General features: G+C 37.0%; 1 protein-coding gene across 3 annotated transcripts in view; it reads left to right on the top strand.

Moving 5' to 3' along the window:
* gmds (GDP-mannose 4,6-dehydratase) overlaps window positions 1–16610 on the top strand; it is an 80735-nt gene that overhangs the window by 25452 nt on the left and 38673 nt on the right. For all 3 annotated transcript variants that reach the window (XM_055186812.2, XM_055186810.2, XM_055186811.2), the window contains 3 exons: window positions 3251–3443; window positions 3533–3637; window positions 11885–12012. In XM_055186812.2, the coding sequence (XP_055042787.1) occupies window positions 3251–3443; window positions 3533–3637; window positions 11885–12012 (426 nt within the window). The remainder of the gene's footprint in view (window positions 1–3250; window positions 3444–3532; window positions 3638–11884; window positions 12013–16610) is intronic.

Genomic DNA, 16610 nt, shown 5'->3' with positions numbered 1-16610 from the left:
TTACATAGGGAAAAACAGTCAATATAGGTTCTTGTGTAGCCTACTATTCTTGGTAAAAAAATAATAAGTACAAATAAATAAAATCTATATCTTCCCTCTATTGCAGGGATCTCAAACGTGGTGCCCGCACAGTGCCCGCTAAAGCACATTCTATTAATAGTCCTAATTGTTATATTTATTAAATATTTTTTATATTAGCTTGGCATGGTTTACTTATGTTAACTTTTTAAACTATACTGAAACATATCAACAAGTAAAATAAAATAAAATCAACAAGTAAAACAAAAGAGATTTAAGTAGACTATATCAAAAAGTAGCCCTCCAGATTGTTTTATCCATTGTGGTAGCCCATGCTCACAAAAAGGTTGGAGACCCCTTATCTATTGTGTGCCTCAGGGATGACGTATTTTTCTAGGCTAACCGGGAAGTTAGTGGGATACTGGTTCCCTTGCAAAAAAAATTTCCCATAGACTTTAGGATTATCGAAAAAAAAAACATTATGACACTTGCATGTTTTGTCCAAGTTAGTCTTCACAGATGAACACAACTTTTATGAATTTTGAAGTTAAAATTAATCTTTTTATATTTCTACTAAATACATTTCCACTTTAAAATTAATAACATTTGTATTTATCTTTAAAGACTACACGTTGGACAAAACGTTTAAGTGTCATAAACTTTATTTATTGCATACACAGAGCTTATTTTTTGCGATAATCCAAAAGTTAATGGGAAAAATAAATGGTATTTTTTCCCCATAGACTTTAGGATTATCGCAAAAAACAAGAGTTTATGACACTTGCACATTGTCCAACAAGTTAGTCTTCACAGATAAACACAACTTTTATGAATTTTGCAGTTTAAATTAATCTTTTTATATTTCTAGTAAATACATTTTCACTTTAAAATTAATAACATTTGTATTCATCTGTAAAGACTACACGTTGGACAAAACGTTTAAGTGTCATAAACTTTATTTATTGCATACACAGAGCTTATTTTTTTTGCGATATCCAAAAGTCTATGGGAAAAATAAATGGCATTTTTCCCATAGACTTTAGGATTATCGCAAAAAAAGGCCATTATGACACTTGCACGTTTTGTCCAAGTTAGTCTTCACAGATAAACACAACTTTTATGAATTTTGAAGTTAAAATTAATCTTTTTTATATTTCTAGTAAATACATTTCCACTTTAAAATTAATAACATTTTGTATTTATCTGTAAAGATTACACGTTGGACAAAACGTTTAAGTGTCATAAACTTTATTTATTGCATACACAGAGCTTTTTTTTGCGATATTCAAAAGTCTATGGGAAAAATAAATTGTTTTTTTCCCATAGACTTTAGGATTATCGCAAAAAACAAAAGTTTATGACACTTGCACATTGTCCAACAAGTTAGTCTTCACAGATAAACACAACTTTTATGAATTTTGAAGTTAAAATTAATCTTTTTATATTTCTAGGAAATACATTTCCACTTTAAAATTAATAACATTTGTATTCATCTGTAAAGAATACACGTTGGACAAAAAGTTTAAGTGTCATAAACTTTATTTATTGCATACACAGAGCGTATTTTTTTGCGATATCCAAAAGTCTATGGGAAAATAAATGGTATTTTTTCCCATAGACTTTAGGATTATCGCAAAAAACTAAAGTTTATGACACTTGCACATTGTCCAACAAGTTAGTCTTCACAGATAAACACAACTTTTATGAATTTTGAAGTTAAAATTTATCTTTTTATATTTCTAGTAAATACATTTTCACTTTAAAATTCACAACATTTGTAACATCTGTAAAGACTACACGTTGGACAAAACGTTTAAGTGTCATAAACTTTATTTATTGCATACACAGAGCTTATTTTTTTTGCGATATCCAAAAGTCTATGGGAAAAATAAATGGCATTTTTCCCATAGACTTTAGGATTATCGCAAAAAAAGGCCATTATGACACTTGCACGTTTTGTCCAAGTTAGTCTTCACAGATGAACACAACTTTTATGAATTTTGAAGTTAAAATTAATCTTTTTATATTTCTAGGAAATACATTTCCACTTTAAAATTAATAACATTTGTATTCATCTTTAAAGAATACACATTGGACAAAAAGTTTAAGTGTCATAAACTTTATTTATTGCATACACAGAGCTTATTTTTTTGCGATATCCAAAAGTCTATGGGAAAAATAAATGGCATTTTTCCCATAGACTTTAGGATTATCGCAAAAAAAGGCCATTATGACACTTGCACGTTTTGTCCAAGTTAGTCTTCACAGATGAACACAACTTTTATGAATTTTGAAGTTAAAATTAATCTTTTTTATATTTCTAGTAAATACATTTCCAATTTAAAATTAATAACATTTTGTATTTATCTGTAAAGATTACACGTTGGACAAAACGTTTAAGTGTCATAAACTTTATTTATTGCATACACAGAGCTTTTTTTTGCGATATTCAAAAGTCTATGGGAAAAATAAATGGTATTTTCCCCATAGACTTTAGGATTATCGCAAAAAACAAACGTTTATGACACTTGCACATTGTCCAACAAGTTAGTCTTCACAGATGAACACAACTTTTATGAATTTTGAAGTTAAAATTAATCTTTATATATTTCTAGTAAATACATTTTCACTTTAAAATTAATAACATTTGTATTCATCTATAAAGATTACACGTTGGACAAAACGTTTAAGTGTCATAAACTTTATTTATTGCATACACGGAGCTTATTTTTTTGCGATATTCAAAAGTCTATGGGAAAAATAAATGGTATTTTTTTCCCATAGACTTTAGGATTATCGCAAAAAAAAAAAACATTATGACACTTGCATGTTTTGTCCAAGTTAGTCTTCACAGATGAACACAACTTTTATGAATTTTGAAGTTAAAATTAATCTTTATATATTTCTAGTAAATACATTTCCACTTTAAATTTTTTTATTTTTATTTATTGCATACACAGAGCTTATTTTTTGGGATAATCCAAAAGTTAATGGGAAAAATAAATGGTATTTTTAGCCAGGGAATGAGTGTCTAGCTAACTTCCAGTTCTGCCCTACAAAAATATGTCATCCCTACAGCACTCAATTTTGACAAACATAACCATTTTACTGTAACTTTAACTTTTTCTTCTTTCATGATTTTATGTTTGTTTATGCCATAACACTAAATTCAATTTTCTGTGTCACATGCTGTATATGTTACTTATGTATTTGTTGTGTTGGCGCTGATCAGATTTCCTTTGACCTGGCCGAGTACACGGCAGATGTTGACGGCGTGGGAACCCTCCGGCTGCTGGACGCAGTGAAGACCTGTGGTTTAACCGACAGCGTCCGCTTCTACCAGGCCTCCACTAGCGAACTTTACGGGAAAGTGCAAGAGATTCCTCAGAAAGAGACCACCCCGTTCTACCCACGATCCCCTTATGGTTAGCACACACACAGACACCACAGTACTTATTTTAAATACAAATGCATAAATCGTGTAAATGTGAATTTAATTTCTCTCTATTTCTAGGTGCTGCTAAGCTCTATGCATACTGGATAGTGGTAAACTTCAGGGAAGCCTATAATCTTTTCGCTGTGAATGGGATCTTGTTTAACCATGAGAGTCCTAGAAGAGGTAAGAGCCGCGAACACACACACCACACATGCAATCTTTGTCTTAAAACCTACACAGGCAGCTTATAGAGCATCTGAAATACACTGCATAACAACCTCACTGCAGAAATGCTAGCCATGTGCCAAACTTTAGCGAGTGTTGTGCTTATAAAGTTTCATTTCAGTTCCAATTGGGTTAGAATCCTATTTGCACAGACGGCTGCTCACTTAGGCATTAAACACCTCATTAGGTTTTGATACAGGGTAGCATTATACAATAGCAGCACTGCAGATTACAGAGAGGAAGTGATGCAAAAGTCCGGTGAGAACGTAGTGTGTGTGGCCTGCCTGTGGTGCCTAGTTCTTATTGGTTTATGGGGGCGTATAATGACACAACATTTGGTAAAGGGTGCAGCAATGACATCCTCTCAACAACAGGCTGTTGTTCTGTGCCCCCACCTTCCCCTCACACCCACCACACTTAAGCGCAGTGATGTCATCTGCAAGCCAGTGACCGTATTAAAGCCGTGCACGTTTGCACTCTGAAAGTAGACGGTATGACATAAGTATCTTAATGTATGTGTGTCAGAAGAGAGAGGGAGTACATGGGTGGAGGAGCGTTAGAGATAGCTAGACGGGGAGAGATGGATGGAGTAGTGTAAGCAGAGTCAACTTAATTTCCTGTCCTATCGGCGGAGTAAAACAGCCTCCCGTCATTGGGCGGCCCTGCGATGATGAGTTAATCTGGTTTGGAATTTAGTATGGAATTTTCACCCCTTAGCTAAAGATCACTTCCATCAATAAAAAAAGAAGAGTTTACAGAATAATAATCTGTAACTGATCCATCACGGAGCATACAAAACAAAACAACTTTGTGTGTGCTGGTGTGTGTGCGTGCATGTAAAAGCAGGTATTCTTCGATGCCTATTCAAGTTTTGCATTGTATCTAATACAATGGATCTGAACCTTTTTGACTTCAAGGCCACATTTGAAGACCCCTCCCATTTGCAATTTCTACCCGATGCAATATTCTAAAGCTTGACATGACTGGAACAAAATGTTTGCTATAAAAAATAACCAAATATTTAGAAATATTTCGATTTTTAGTATTTTGAGTTACCTTGCTTTGTCATAATTTAAATAATTTTAAAGGGATAGATCACCAAAAAAAATCTATTCTGTTAATATTTATTCGTCAGTGTTCTTTGATTACCAGTCCTTGCTGAAAAACGCAGAGTTTTTTTGTGATTGTTGCGGCAAAAATTCTTGATCTTGGAGCACGTTTTCTTAAAAAATGCGATGGAATATGCAGGATATTTGTGTAATTTTATGCAATGAAATTGCGGGAATTTGCAAAAACTGCGGGAACTTGCAAAAACTTTTTTTTTGCAGCTTTTCAATGATGTTCACGTCACATAATCACATCACTTTCCCATGGTAACAGGGGACATGGCTGCGCTTGTGTGAAGTAAAAGCAACATTTTTCAACTTTTTGCTAAGATATATGTGATTTTTGCTACGAAAATGCGAGATTTATGAAATCATGGAAGCCCCACAATTTATGCTGCGAAAGTGCGGTGTATATGAAAAAATGCCAAACCCACCAATAAAATATTCTAAAGCTTGGCATAGCTGTAACAAAATGTTTGTGGTAAAAAAATAACCAAATATTTAGATTTTAAGTATTTGAGTTACCTTGCTTTGCCATAATTTAAATAATTTTAAAGGGATAGTTTACCCCAAATTTTTATTCCATTAACATTCATTCATCAGTGTTCTTTGATTACCAGTCCTTGCAGAAAAACGCAGAGTGTTTCTTGTGAAGGCAAAAATCCTTGATCTTGCAGCACGTTTTCTCAAAAAATGCGATGGAATATGCGGGATATTTATGTAATTTTATGCGATGAAATTGCGGGAACTTGCAAAAACTGCGGGAACTTGCAAAACCTTTTTTTTTGCAACATAATCACGTCACTTCATAACGTTCCCATGGCAACAGAGGACATGGCTGCGCTTGTGTGTAGTAAATGCAGCATTTTTCAACTTTTTGCTAAGATATATGTGATTTTTGCTATGAAAATGCGGTATTTATGAAATCATGAAAGCCCCACAATTTATGCTACGAAATTGCGCCATATTTTAAAAAATGTCCCCCCCCACCCGCATAAATACGATGATTTTAGCTGATTATGCGTTGAATCATGCGATCGCATAATCGCGTTTTTCTGGAAGAACTGGATTACAAATGTTCTTCATAATATAAAGAACTAAGATGCAAATCCCTTTACAGTATGTGTGTCTAACATGTTTTCTTGTAAATGTGATCCGTGCTGGCAAAATGAGTTGGAATGAGCAAATTTTCAAAATTAGTTATTTATATTTTGAAATTCTCCATTAAAAAAACCTTCAAAACGATGTATGATTTGTTGGAATCTGACAAAAAATTTGGCTTGTTTGAAATTGCAGAGTTAAAGCAACACTATGTAGTATTTTACTTTTAAATTATGTCTCTAAAATTATTTCAGTGATAGAACAACTTTTAACTGGACAAATTGTACTGTTGCTGCAACCTGAGCAGCCTCCTAGCTGCTACAAGCACACTCTGAAAGTGGCGGTGGAGGGTAGGAAACACAGCCCCGCCCCTCCCCCTGCCTGCAGAAGAGTGTCTGATACCAGGCACTGTTGCACTTTTCAACCACATGGGGGAGCTGCAAGTCATTTTTACACGGAAACTACATTGTGTTGCTTTAAGTCAGTTTTGAGAAAAATTTAGTTAAAGATTTTTGAGGGTTAAAAAGCAAAATCACCACATGCATACCTTAAAATCACTGGTAAAACTATAGATTTAGCACATAGTCAAAAACAATAAAAAAATTCACATTTTTTTTGTTTGACATTGAGACAGACAGCTTTAATATCTCTTATAATTCAAAGATCTAATATAATGTTACACATCAGATACTTTTCCCAATGGTAACCAAAAATTTACTTAAGACATAACAGATTATAGGTCCTACCTTCGTGAATTCATGTCAAAATAGATATTTTTAAAACTGTAATTCTGTGTATATGTGTATACATCGGGGTTGTACACTTCTGCGTCTTTGCATGCTTCAAATCTGCCAGTCAGCGCAAGGAAGATCGTTTTAATGTCTTATCACTCTTAATAACTCTTTTAAGATTACTCAGTTCCCAAACTTTATCTCTGTTAATAGCTATTTTAACATTAAGCAAGTCCTCCACTCATTTTCTAATTCCTGCATGTTTTAAAATCGAAACCAAAATGTCAGACACGCATGTGGATGGACACGCATCTTTTTATTAGATTAGGCATTTAAGACGATACACCTCTCAAAAAACGTACAAAAAAATATTTTAGATATTTAATGACTATTTAGAGCATTTCGATCGCTAGATGAGTACTTATTTTTTACGAAGACCTCAATTATGACCAAAATCGACATTAATACTTTCTTTTGCCTCTAGCTCAAAATAAGGCGGTGCACAGTCCAACTAATTTTGTCAGCACGGGCACAATTTTTTTTATCAGGCTCTTATGTTTAGTAATTTCACTTTAATGGTAATAAAAAAGGTTATTAGTCAGTAATTGAAATGCTTTATTTTCACAAATGGTATTTAACAAATTTTGCTACAAAAACAAAAAGCATTCAGTTAATATTTTTGATGGAGGTGGCGTTTAGCGACCTTATCTTCTTTTATGTTTTGAACTATTAAGTCTTACAGGTTTGGAATGACACGATAGTGAGTAAACAATAAAACTATTTTGACTTTTAGGTGAACTTTGACGGTTTTTGAAGCCCCCTAGTGGGCCCCAGACACCTTGTTTAGAAACGCTGGTCTATCACTTCTGCGGGACTTTAGACCGAAACAATAGCGGTGCCAGTCAGCAAGACTCCGATTACGTACTCATCTCTCGTCTTTTTGCTTTCTCACGTTCCCTCTCTCCTGTTGAAAGAAGAGCGTTTTAAAAAGTTAAACCTCTCCAGGTGAGAAGAGCTGCACCTATGAAGGTGTCGATAGACCTCTTACCTATCTCACACGCACACACATGTACACTGGAGGATAAGATGTGAGCTATTTGGTCCTTTCAATCCTCATCAACCCAACTCACACACCTGTGTTTGTGTAGTCATGTTGTCACGGCAACAAAGAAGAAAAATGACTGAGATGCTCCTTTTAATGTCTTAAATTAAACGTCAATCTTCACCTTGAATCTCTTGTCTCTCCCACATACTCGTACACCCCCACATGTGCTTCAAAGCTGGTAGAGTCAGTTATGGGTTTTTTACTGCAACTTTTGCCAGCTCTGTCTTGAAAGAGAGCAGAGGTCTTGGTGCGTGTGGTTATTTTCGTCCGTCTAAGTGAACACACGGAAAAAAAAACGAGTTCTCGTGTTCGCGTCTGAGCGTTTAACCGCGTGTGCGTGCCTGTGCGTATGCGTCTTCAGACGCATGTCAGGAGACAGGAGCAGTGCCTTGTACCGACAGTGGTTTTTCACGCGCTGGAAATATCTAAGTGTCATTGACTGATAGACCAGACATCTCAACTGCACTTTAATTCCACCTGGTCTGGCAGGGCGTTTTTCCTTCCATTATAAACTTTACATAGATACTCTACGTTACACTCGCTCGTTATTCCTAAAATGCGCATTGACAGTGCCCGGGCACCTTCTTTCGCCAGCGTGCACACCTGCAGGTCGCTGCCTGTTTTGAGGCTTTGCCGTGCTTCTTTGCGCATAATCACGGTCGAAATCGACCCTAAACTGGGTTGTTATAGACTTGATGAGGGCGGGCTGCGGTCGACTCCCTGCGACTCTGTTCCTTGTCAGGGCTTACCAACGTGCACTTGGAGACGGCCTAATTACACTCCGAATGGAAACAGGAGCCAGTGCGCGGAAATGGCCCGTCCTGCGCTTTTAAACACACGCTTGCACACTGACGCATATTCAGCCCGTTTTTGCGGACCCCGGTCTGGTCAGTCGGCTTTGTTTTTACCGAATGAGTGAACAGAAACCGGATCCTCAGGTCCCCCTCTGTGGTTTGTCTGTGATGACGGGTTGACCTGGCTGTTTACAGTGTGGTATTTTAAAGCGTTCCTCCCGTGCCAAGCTCACGCACCTGGCCGTGAGCCGCATGGATTAGAATGAGCCCTTTGTAATGGCAGCAAGACGGGGAGCCTGTGACGGACATCCTGCGAGTTGAAAATGTCTGCCGCTTATGATTTCTGTTATTTAGGATTTTTATATTAAAGGGCCCATGGCACAAGACTTTTTTTAGGATGTCAAATAAATATTTGGTGTCCTCAGAGCACATATGTGAAATTTTAGCTCAAAATAGCATATAAATAATTTATTATAGCATGTTAAAATTGCCACTTTTTAGGTGTGTGCAAAAATGTGCCGTTTTGGGTGTGTCCTTTAAAATGCAAATGAGCTGATCACAATAGAGACAGAGCGCCGTTATGCAAATTTGAAAACCACGCCCACCGGGGGGGAAATCAATCCAACCGTCTCCATTGACTTTGTATTGCGAGAAGCCGCCTCCTTGTCATTTCTGGCTTATAACAAAAAACTGAATAATGCCTAAAAGCTGCTGTGTGACAACACGTTCAGCCAACAAGCCAAAGAACCCAGAAATAAGTTCTTACAAGCCGTCGAGCCGCAAAACCCAGCCCCCAAGGAGAACAAAGTGGATCGCCGACCACGCCTCCCCCCAGTGGACGCAGCTCCACCAATAGAAGCACCATGAAAAGTTGCCCGCATCCATCCCCGCGTCTTTAAACGCCCGTTTCCTGGGGTCGACAGCTTACAAAAACTTATTTACAGATTAAACTTAAAAACAGAATAATACCTAAAAGCTGCTGTGTGACAAGGTGTACATCTAACACGCCAAAAAAATAAATAAATAATTTTTTATAAGCTGTCGACCTCAAAAAACGAGCGTCTAGACACAGAAATGGAAACAGGCAACTTTTCATAGTACTCCTATTAGTAAAACTGCGTCCAATAGGGGGAAACGTAATCGGCGATCCACTTTATTCTCCTTAAAGACTGGGTTTTACGGCTCGACAGCTTATAAAAACTTATTTCTGTGTTCTTTGGCTTGTTAGCTGTACATATTGTCCCAAAGCAGCTTTTAGGCATTATTCAGTTTTTTGTTATAAGCCAGAAATGACAAGGAGGCGGCCTTTTGCAATACAAAGTCAATGGAGACTGTTGGATTGCTTTCCCCCCGGTGGGCGTGGTTTTCAGGTTGTGACGCGCTGCGCTCTGTCTCTATGATGGTGGTTTGTTGCAATTAAAACTCAATTGTGCTTTTCTCTGCACTATATGGCAGTTCTGTGGTTGGATAGTGCAGGTTAAGGGGCGGTATTATTATAATAAGAACTCCTTATGACATCATAAGGAGAGCCAAATTTCAACGACCTATTTTTTTCATGCGCTTGTAGAGAATGGTTTACCAAAACTAAGTTACTGGGTTAATTTTTTTCACATTTTCTAAGTTGATAGAAGCACTGGGGACCCAATCATAGCACTTAAACATGAAAAAAAGTCAGATTTTCATGCCATGGTCCCTTTATTACAATATTGCATTGATGTACCATTATTGACTAACAAAAAGTGTCAATCTTAAAGTCTTAAACCCCTTATTAGTAAGTAGTCAACTAATCTGTCTTAGGAAAGAGTGTATTAGGTTGGTTTTGGGTTCATCAATCCCTGAATTATTTTTTAGGGGGCCATGCCCTTCGTCCCAAATCACCCACTTCCATGCTATTAGTATCCGAAAAATAGTATGCATAACCAATATTATGTCCAAAACCTAAGTATGCAAGAAATACCCAGATGGTCTTCTGCTTCCAATGAGACTTCACAGTATGCATTAGATGGACACATGACAGTGAAAACATGGTGGATGCAGTATGTCCAACATTTAGGCTGCGTCCGAAAACTCTAAATTGCTGCCTTCTGCAGCAGCTTTCCAAGGCAGAAAGGCATCAAGGCATGTCCGAATCCAATGTTAGGTTTACTTCCTGACTCCTGAGATCTTGTTCCACAATTCTATGCGTATGCGCACATGGGGAATGTAAAATAAAATGGCGGCCAAGAAAGCCACTGGGGAACAAATTTAGTGTAAATAATTTTCACTTTTTACACCTTATAATAGCAGTTCTAGCGAGAAATTAGTATTGTAGTTTTCAAATATGTGATTAGTTATCACAAAGGCGCTCTCTGTTTATATTTCAAACACACTGCTTTTGAAGTGTGTCTGAAAGCGTTTCTCTTAGCTGCCTTTATGCCTCCAAAAGTCATAGCCTCATGAGGCAACAAGTTAGCTGCCTAAGTTTTCGGACGCAGCCTTAATAATACTGCACCACATATGTGTAATGTTTTAACAATAAAGCAGTAGGTGCTTCATTTTATTCATTATTTTGTCACAGTATGTGGTTTCGGACGCAGATATGTTCTTGCGTTTAAAAACAGCCGTCTGAAACTCGGCAGAATCGAGTAGACAACTGTGGCATAAATTAACTGTGCAACAAATATTAAAACTAAATTAAATAAAAAAAATCTAAAATTAGTAAACCTTTTATGTGTGCAAATCGTATGTATTCATCTTGTTTTGACTGTGTTATTGCACTTATAACAGATGATTTGCTCTCTTAATGCTCTCAGCCAAGCTATTGTGATAAAAAACACAGGCACATACAGTGAGCAGAGGCTCCAGCTCAAGTCAAGAGCTTTAATAGCAGCCATTCACTTACACACTTAAAATAAGTGCAATACAAAGATCTGCTCTGACCTGAGTCCTTGTATTACAGGCCTGACTGTGCCGCTGAGGTTTTCGGCTCAAACCCCTGCCTCTTTCTGATTCGAGCTATAGTACAAACCAGCGGGACATGAGACCGTCCATGGTTTCCCACAGTTGAAGCATGTGTGTGTGTCTGGCAGCTCTGTAGGAGTTTGGGCTGGCTTACCGATTCTCAAGGGTGGTCCGCTGACCAGACAAAAGTCTGATTTTATCCCTGTGTGTGAATGTTCGTGCATGTTTCTGTTTGTGTGCAAAAAAAAATAGAGTCTGACTGATATGATTCTGGAATGCATTGGCCCATATATATATATAGATTGATTTTTGGATTGGCGGGAGGGGTAAAAAAATTAATGAGAGATATGAAAGAGAAAAATTAACAAAACTGAATTTGCGCTATCGACTCTGTTTTTACATTTCTGTCTGTGTGCGTGTTGTTTCAGGTTCAAATTTTGTCACTAGAAAGATCAGTCGGTCCGTGGCGAAGATTCACCTCGGCCAATTGCAGTGCTTCAGCCTGGGCAATCTGGACTCCAAAAGAGACTGGGGCCACGCCAAAGATTATGTGGAGGTACACACACAAACACACATATGTTTACTTTTCTAAATGAGGATGTTCCATTGACTTCCATTGTTTTTATAGAGCACTAGTTATAAATACTAGAATTTAACCCTAACTTTCTGCATTTTTTAAAAATATTTACTATATTTTTATAGCGTTTTCATAAATAGAAAAGTTTTGCTCAGGTTAGTCCGGTTTTGCTCACTTTTGGGTGCAGATTTGTCCACAAAATAAAGTTAAAGGATTAGTCAATTTTATTAAAAAAAATCCAGATAATTTACTCACCACCATGTCACTCAAAATGTTGATAAGAAATTATGTTTTTTGAGGAAAACATTCCAGGATTTTTCTCATTTTAAAGGATGTTAATTGACCCCAACACTTAACAGTTTTAATGCAGTTTAAAATTGCAGTTTCAAAGGACTTTAAATGATCCCAAACGAGGCATAAGGGTCTTATCTAGCGAAACGATTGTCATTTTTGGCAAGAAAAATAAAAAATATGCACTTTTAAACTACAACGTCTCGTCTATATCCAGTCCTGTGACGTGCCACCGCAACCTCACGTAATTGCGTAATGTCGTGGAAAGGTCACGTGTTACATATATGAAACGCACATTTGCGGACCATTTTAAACAATAAACTGACACAAAGACATTAATTAGTATCATTCCACATACAACAACGTTGGAACGGTCCTCTTTCTTCACACTTGTAAACACTGGGGCGTAGTTTCGCATACGTCATCCGTGACCTTTCGGCGTTATGACGTATTACGTGAGGTTGGCTGGCACGTCACAGGACCGGAGATAGACGAGAAGTTGCGGTTTAAAAGTGCATATTTTTTATTTTTCTTGCCAAAAATGACAATCGTTTCACTAGATAAGACCCTTATGCCTCGTTTGGGATTGTTTAAAGTCCTTTGAAACTGTTGTGTTGGGGTCCATTAAAGTCCAATAAAATGAGAAAAATCCTGGAATGTTTTCCTCAAAAAACATAATTTCTTCTCGACTGAACAAAAAAAAACCATCAACATTTTGAATGACATGGCGGTGAGTAAATTGGTGGTGAGTAATTTTTTTTTAAGAACATGGACTAATCCTTTAAGTACACACATTCACAAAGTTATCATTAATTTCGAAGTTATGCTATTAATATTCATACATCATATTTAACTGTATTTTAACTGTAGCACAATGTGTTTCATTTATGTAAAAGGGTCAATTGGCTAAAATCTGCTACTATGCCATTGTGTGTGATTATGTTGTATAAATGTCTCTTTATTTAAGGGTCCAATAAACTGAAATCCAGCAAATCATTCACAGCACATGAAATCATCAGTAATCTGTTAGCCAGTGATGACTTGGGTTACGCAAATATAGGCACGTGCCGCTACCAAAGTTTACCAAAAATTAATTGCTGGCTCTTTTTGATGGCTCTCACTTCCATTCTAGAGATCATTGCTCATCGCATGCTGCATTGCTGGCACTGTAAACGACCCCTTCACTGTAGCCATACATACACACATATATATACATACAAAAATATATACACATATATATGCATACATGTGGTAAGTGTGTGTGTGTTCAATTTGCTATGTAATAACCCTCTGAGTGCACAGCCGTGCTGTCGTATTTATCCTGGATTAGAGCGACCTGAGTTCCTTTAGATTTTTGCCAGAATCTGAGCTTTTAGGTTTGTGTGCATTGTGTGTGTGTGTGTGAGCCGCTCCAGGTTTCCTGTGGGAACGCTGGTATTCCAGGCGGCTAAATCATGCAGCCAGGTTTATGTGGCTCAGGACTGGGGCAGATTTCGGGAAATCGGACCAAAGCTGCGAGTGTGTATATTTTTGAGTGCTCTCTACGTGTGTGCGTCTGCATGTGTAGATTGATGGAGTAGCTTGGCGGTAGACAATCTCCATGACTTCGGCCCATTTTGTTCTCTTTATGCGAAAATAAAAGTCTGTGAAAAAGTAAGCCAAAGGTTTGTTTACATCAATTTTCCTAAAAAGACTAAATGTCAATCATCCTTTATTCATTCAGACTGTTGATGTTTCTCCTGCACCTCACAAAGGCCTCGGCTTCTAGATTTCATGCTATTCGAGTCGGTGCGAGTCTCGGTTCAAGGTCACAATAACAAAGTGTCAGTATTCGATAACACAAATGTAATTTTTTAAAGATTTTAATTATTAAATTAAAACCTGCAATGCATGCTAATAAAACATTTGTATTTAATAATTTTCTTTATATGAACTCATATTACAGAATGTAATCTTTTAAATACAAATATTTTTTGTTCCTAATTTTGTTTAATTAAGTTAAAATATTAATTAATCAAAATTAAGAATAATGAAAAAATAAATTAAGACTAGTTCCTGTTTATTTTTTCTTTTTTTTGTGTCAGCATTTTAGTCAATTGACTGACATATTGTAGCAGGTTCATTAGGCTGCGTTCACATTGTAAATAGTAATAATTTAATTTCTTTGCCAAAATTGAGTGTGTTTTGTATTAACAGTAATATCTCACTAAAATTGACTTTTTGAACAAAAAGTGCATTTTTGTTTTTGAATGCAGCTGCTTTACAGCAAGGTGCGAGTTCACGAATACATATGTTAGCGTTTACTAGCAGCTGTCTGTCTCTGTGTGTGGGTACCGGTTTGAGTCGGTACCTATACTACAAAAGCCCTGCCGTTGTTATTTTTTCATTGCTTTTTCTAAAAGTGTTTTCAAGTGTATATGTACTTATTGAACCTCTATTGCGCGGCAGCCACGACAGTGGGAGATGAACATTTGTATGTTTGGGTAAACTCTTGAACTGGGGCAGAGTTTTAATTGGTTCGCTGTTTGTATGAATTATTAAGCTCTTTGAAACTCGAAGCTTTATAGTTTTATGGATTTCAGACTTTCAGAACTCCACTACAAACATACATAAAAATCAAGGCTCAAATGAAGTGAAGTTCAAAGATTCCTGTGAAAACACACAGACTGGGCAGATAGCGCGAAGCTCTCGGCGGGGTCTTAGAGGTTGCTGGTGTTTTTGTTATTCTTGAGATGATTTCACCTCGAATCGCTTTGTTTCTCCTGCAACTAAATGATTTTGCCCTTTTTCTCACCTCTTGCATCCATCCACACCACCGACCAATCGCGTACTAAGGAGAGCTCTGAGATGGTCTTTACGAGAACTCGGTGGCCAATCAAATCACTCATTCGCTCAGTGACCAGTTGTACCTGCAATGACCCGGCACTCCAATAGACTCTATTTCACGGTTGTAATGTTTTGCAAGAGCGCTGCATAGGATTTTCCAGCAAGATGAGGAGATTGTTTTCAGAGTAGACTGGGAAGCCATCTGGAACTTTCCGACAAAAAGGAGATCTCAATTTTGGGAGATTTTACTGCTCATATCAACTTCCTGCTAACACCGAATAGTTAACTGACGGTCCTGCCAACTCAGATTGATGTTGTTAAAGTAATAAAGAAGGATCTTTTAAAAAAAAAAATTCTTTTAGTGTTGTTCAGGTGCAATGCAGAATCTTGACGCGTCAAAAACTACAATCTTTATATTTTGAGTTAGGCTTGTGTACTGTATGTGTGCATACTGCACAATAATATAGATAGTGTATAATGTCCAAAGCTGTCCGATTGATAAATTAATCCCGCGTAATAGCATTATTAGAAAAATATAGTACTTACTTCTATGGTGTGATTTTAGTAATCGAGTAGTACGCGTTAAATCTTATAGCTATCGCTCGTGTGTGAGAATATCTGACCTGGGTGTGTTTTGGGACAGTCAGCGGGTGGCTTTAGGGGCCAGTAGGTTTTGGTACTCTGAGGGGTATTTTGGTATGAAGTGGGTGGTTTTGTGTGAGTGTGTTTTTTTGTGGGGGGGTGGTGGTGGTGGTCTTAAACTCCAGTGGCCAGCATCCAGCAGAATAAATAAACACAGCTGCAAGCTGAGACCACCTTAATGCGTGTGTGTGTTCGTTCCCTCATTTCATGTGGGAGAACTTGGACTACAGAGTTAAATCCTGCTAACACACAGATACACATATACACACGTATACACAACCACAGTATGTAAGGTGATCTAGGGAAAGGGCTGATTTTAGGGTTGATTTAGCAGAGCATTTAACACAGGGCATTCCTGAGCTTGTGTAAAGCTCTCTGTGTGTCGAAGGGAGATCATGACTACAAGACTCCTCGGTGTGTGACAATGTTGGGAAAGCTGCTTTGAGACCGTGGCGTCCCAAGATACGAGCTTTCGTTTTACTGACAATAGTTCAATTACAGTCGAGGGACTCTTTTTGAAATATATTTAGCTACACTTCTGTTTACTATGAACCAGAGATATAGATAACTACGTTGAAGCTATTCATGGGGATAATTATTTAAGGGAGCTTTAAAATAGATGCCAAATATTTACAAAGATACTCTATGTGACCCTGTCTGTGAAATCCAGGCATTTTAATTATGAGATTAATTATGATAGCATCAAAGTTTGATTTTACTCATTTATTTCACTTTAATTATAATCTTTGACATGACATTACTCAGTCAATATTAACGATAGCACGGTAATATTTTCACAATGATTTTATGTAGAAAAC

Source organism: Misgurnus anguillicaudatus, chromosome 18 (genome assembly GCF_027580225.2).
Source record: "Misgurnus anguillicaudatus chromosome 18, ASM2758022v2, whole genome shotgun sequence".
Taxonomy (NCBI): domain Eukaryota; kingdom Metazoa; phylum Chordata; class Actinopteri; order Cypriniformes; family Cobitidae; genus Misgurnus; species Misgurnus anguillicaudatus.
Note: the sequence above shows the minus strand (reverse complement) of the source record. Positions and strands in the feature narration are given on the sequence as shown.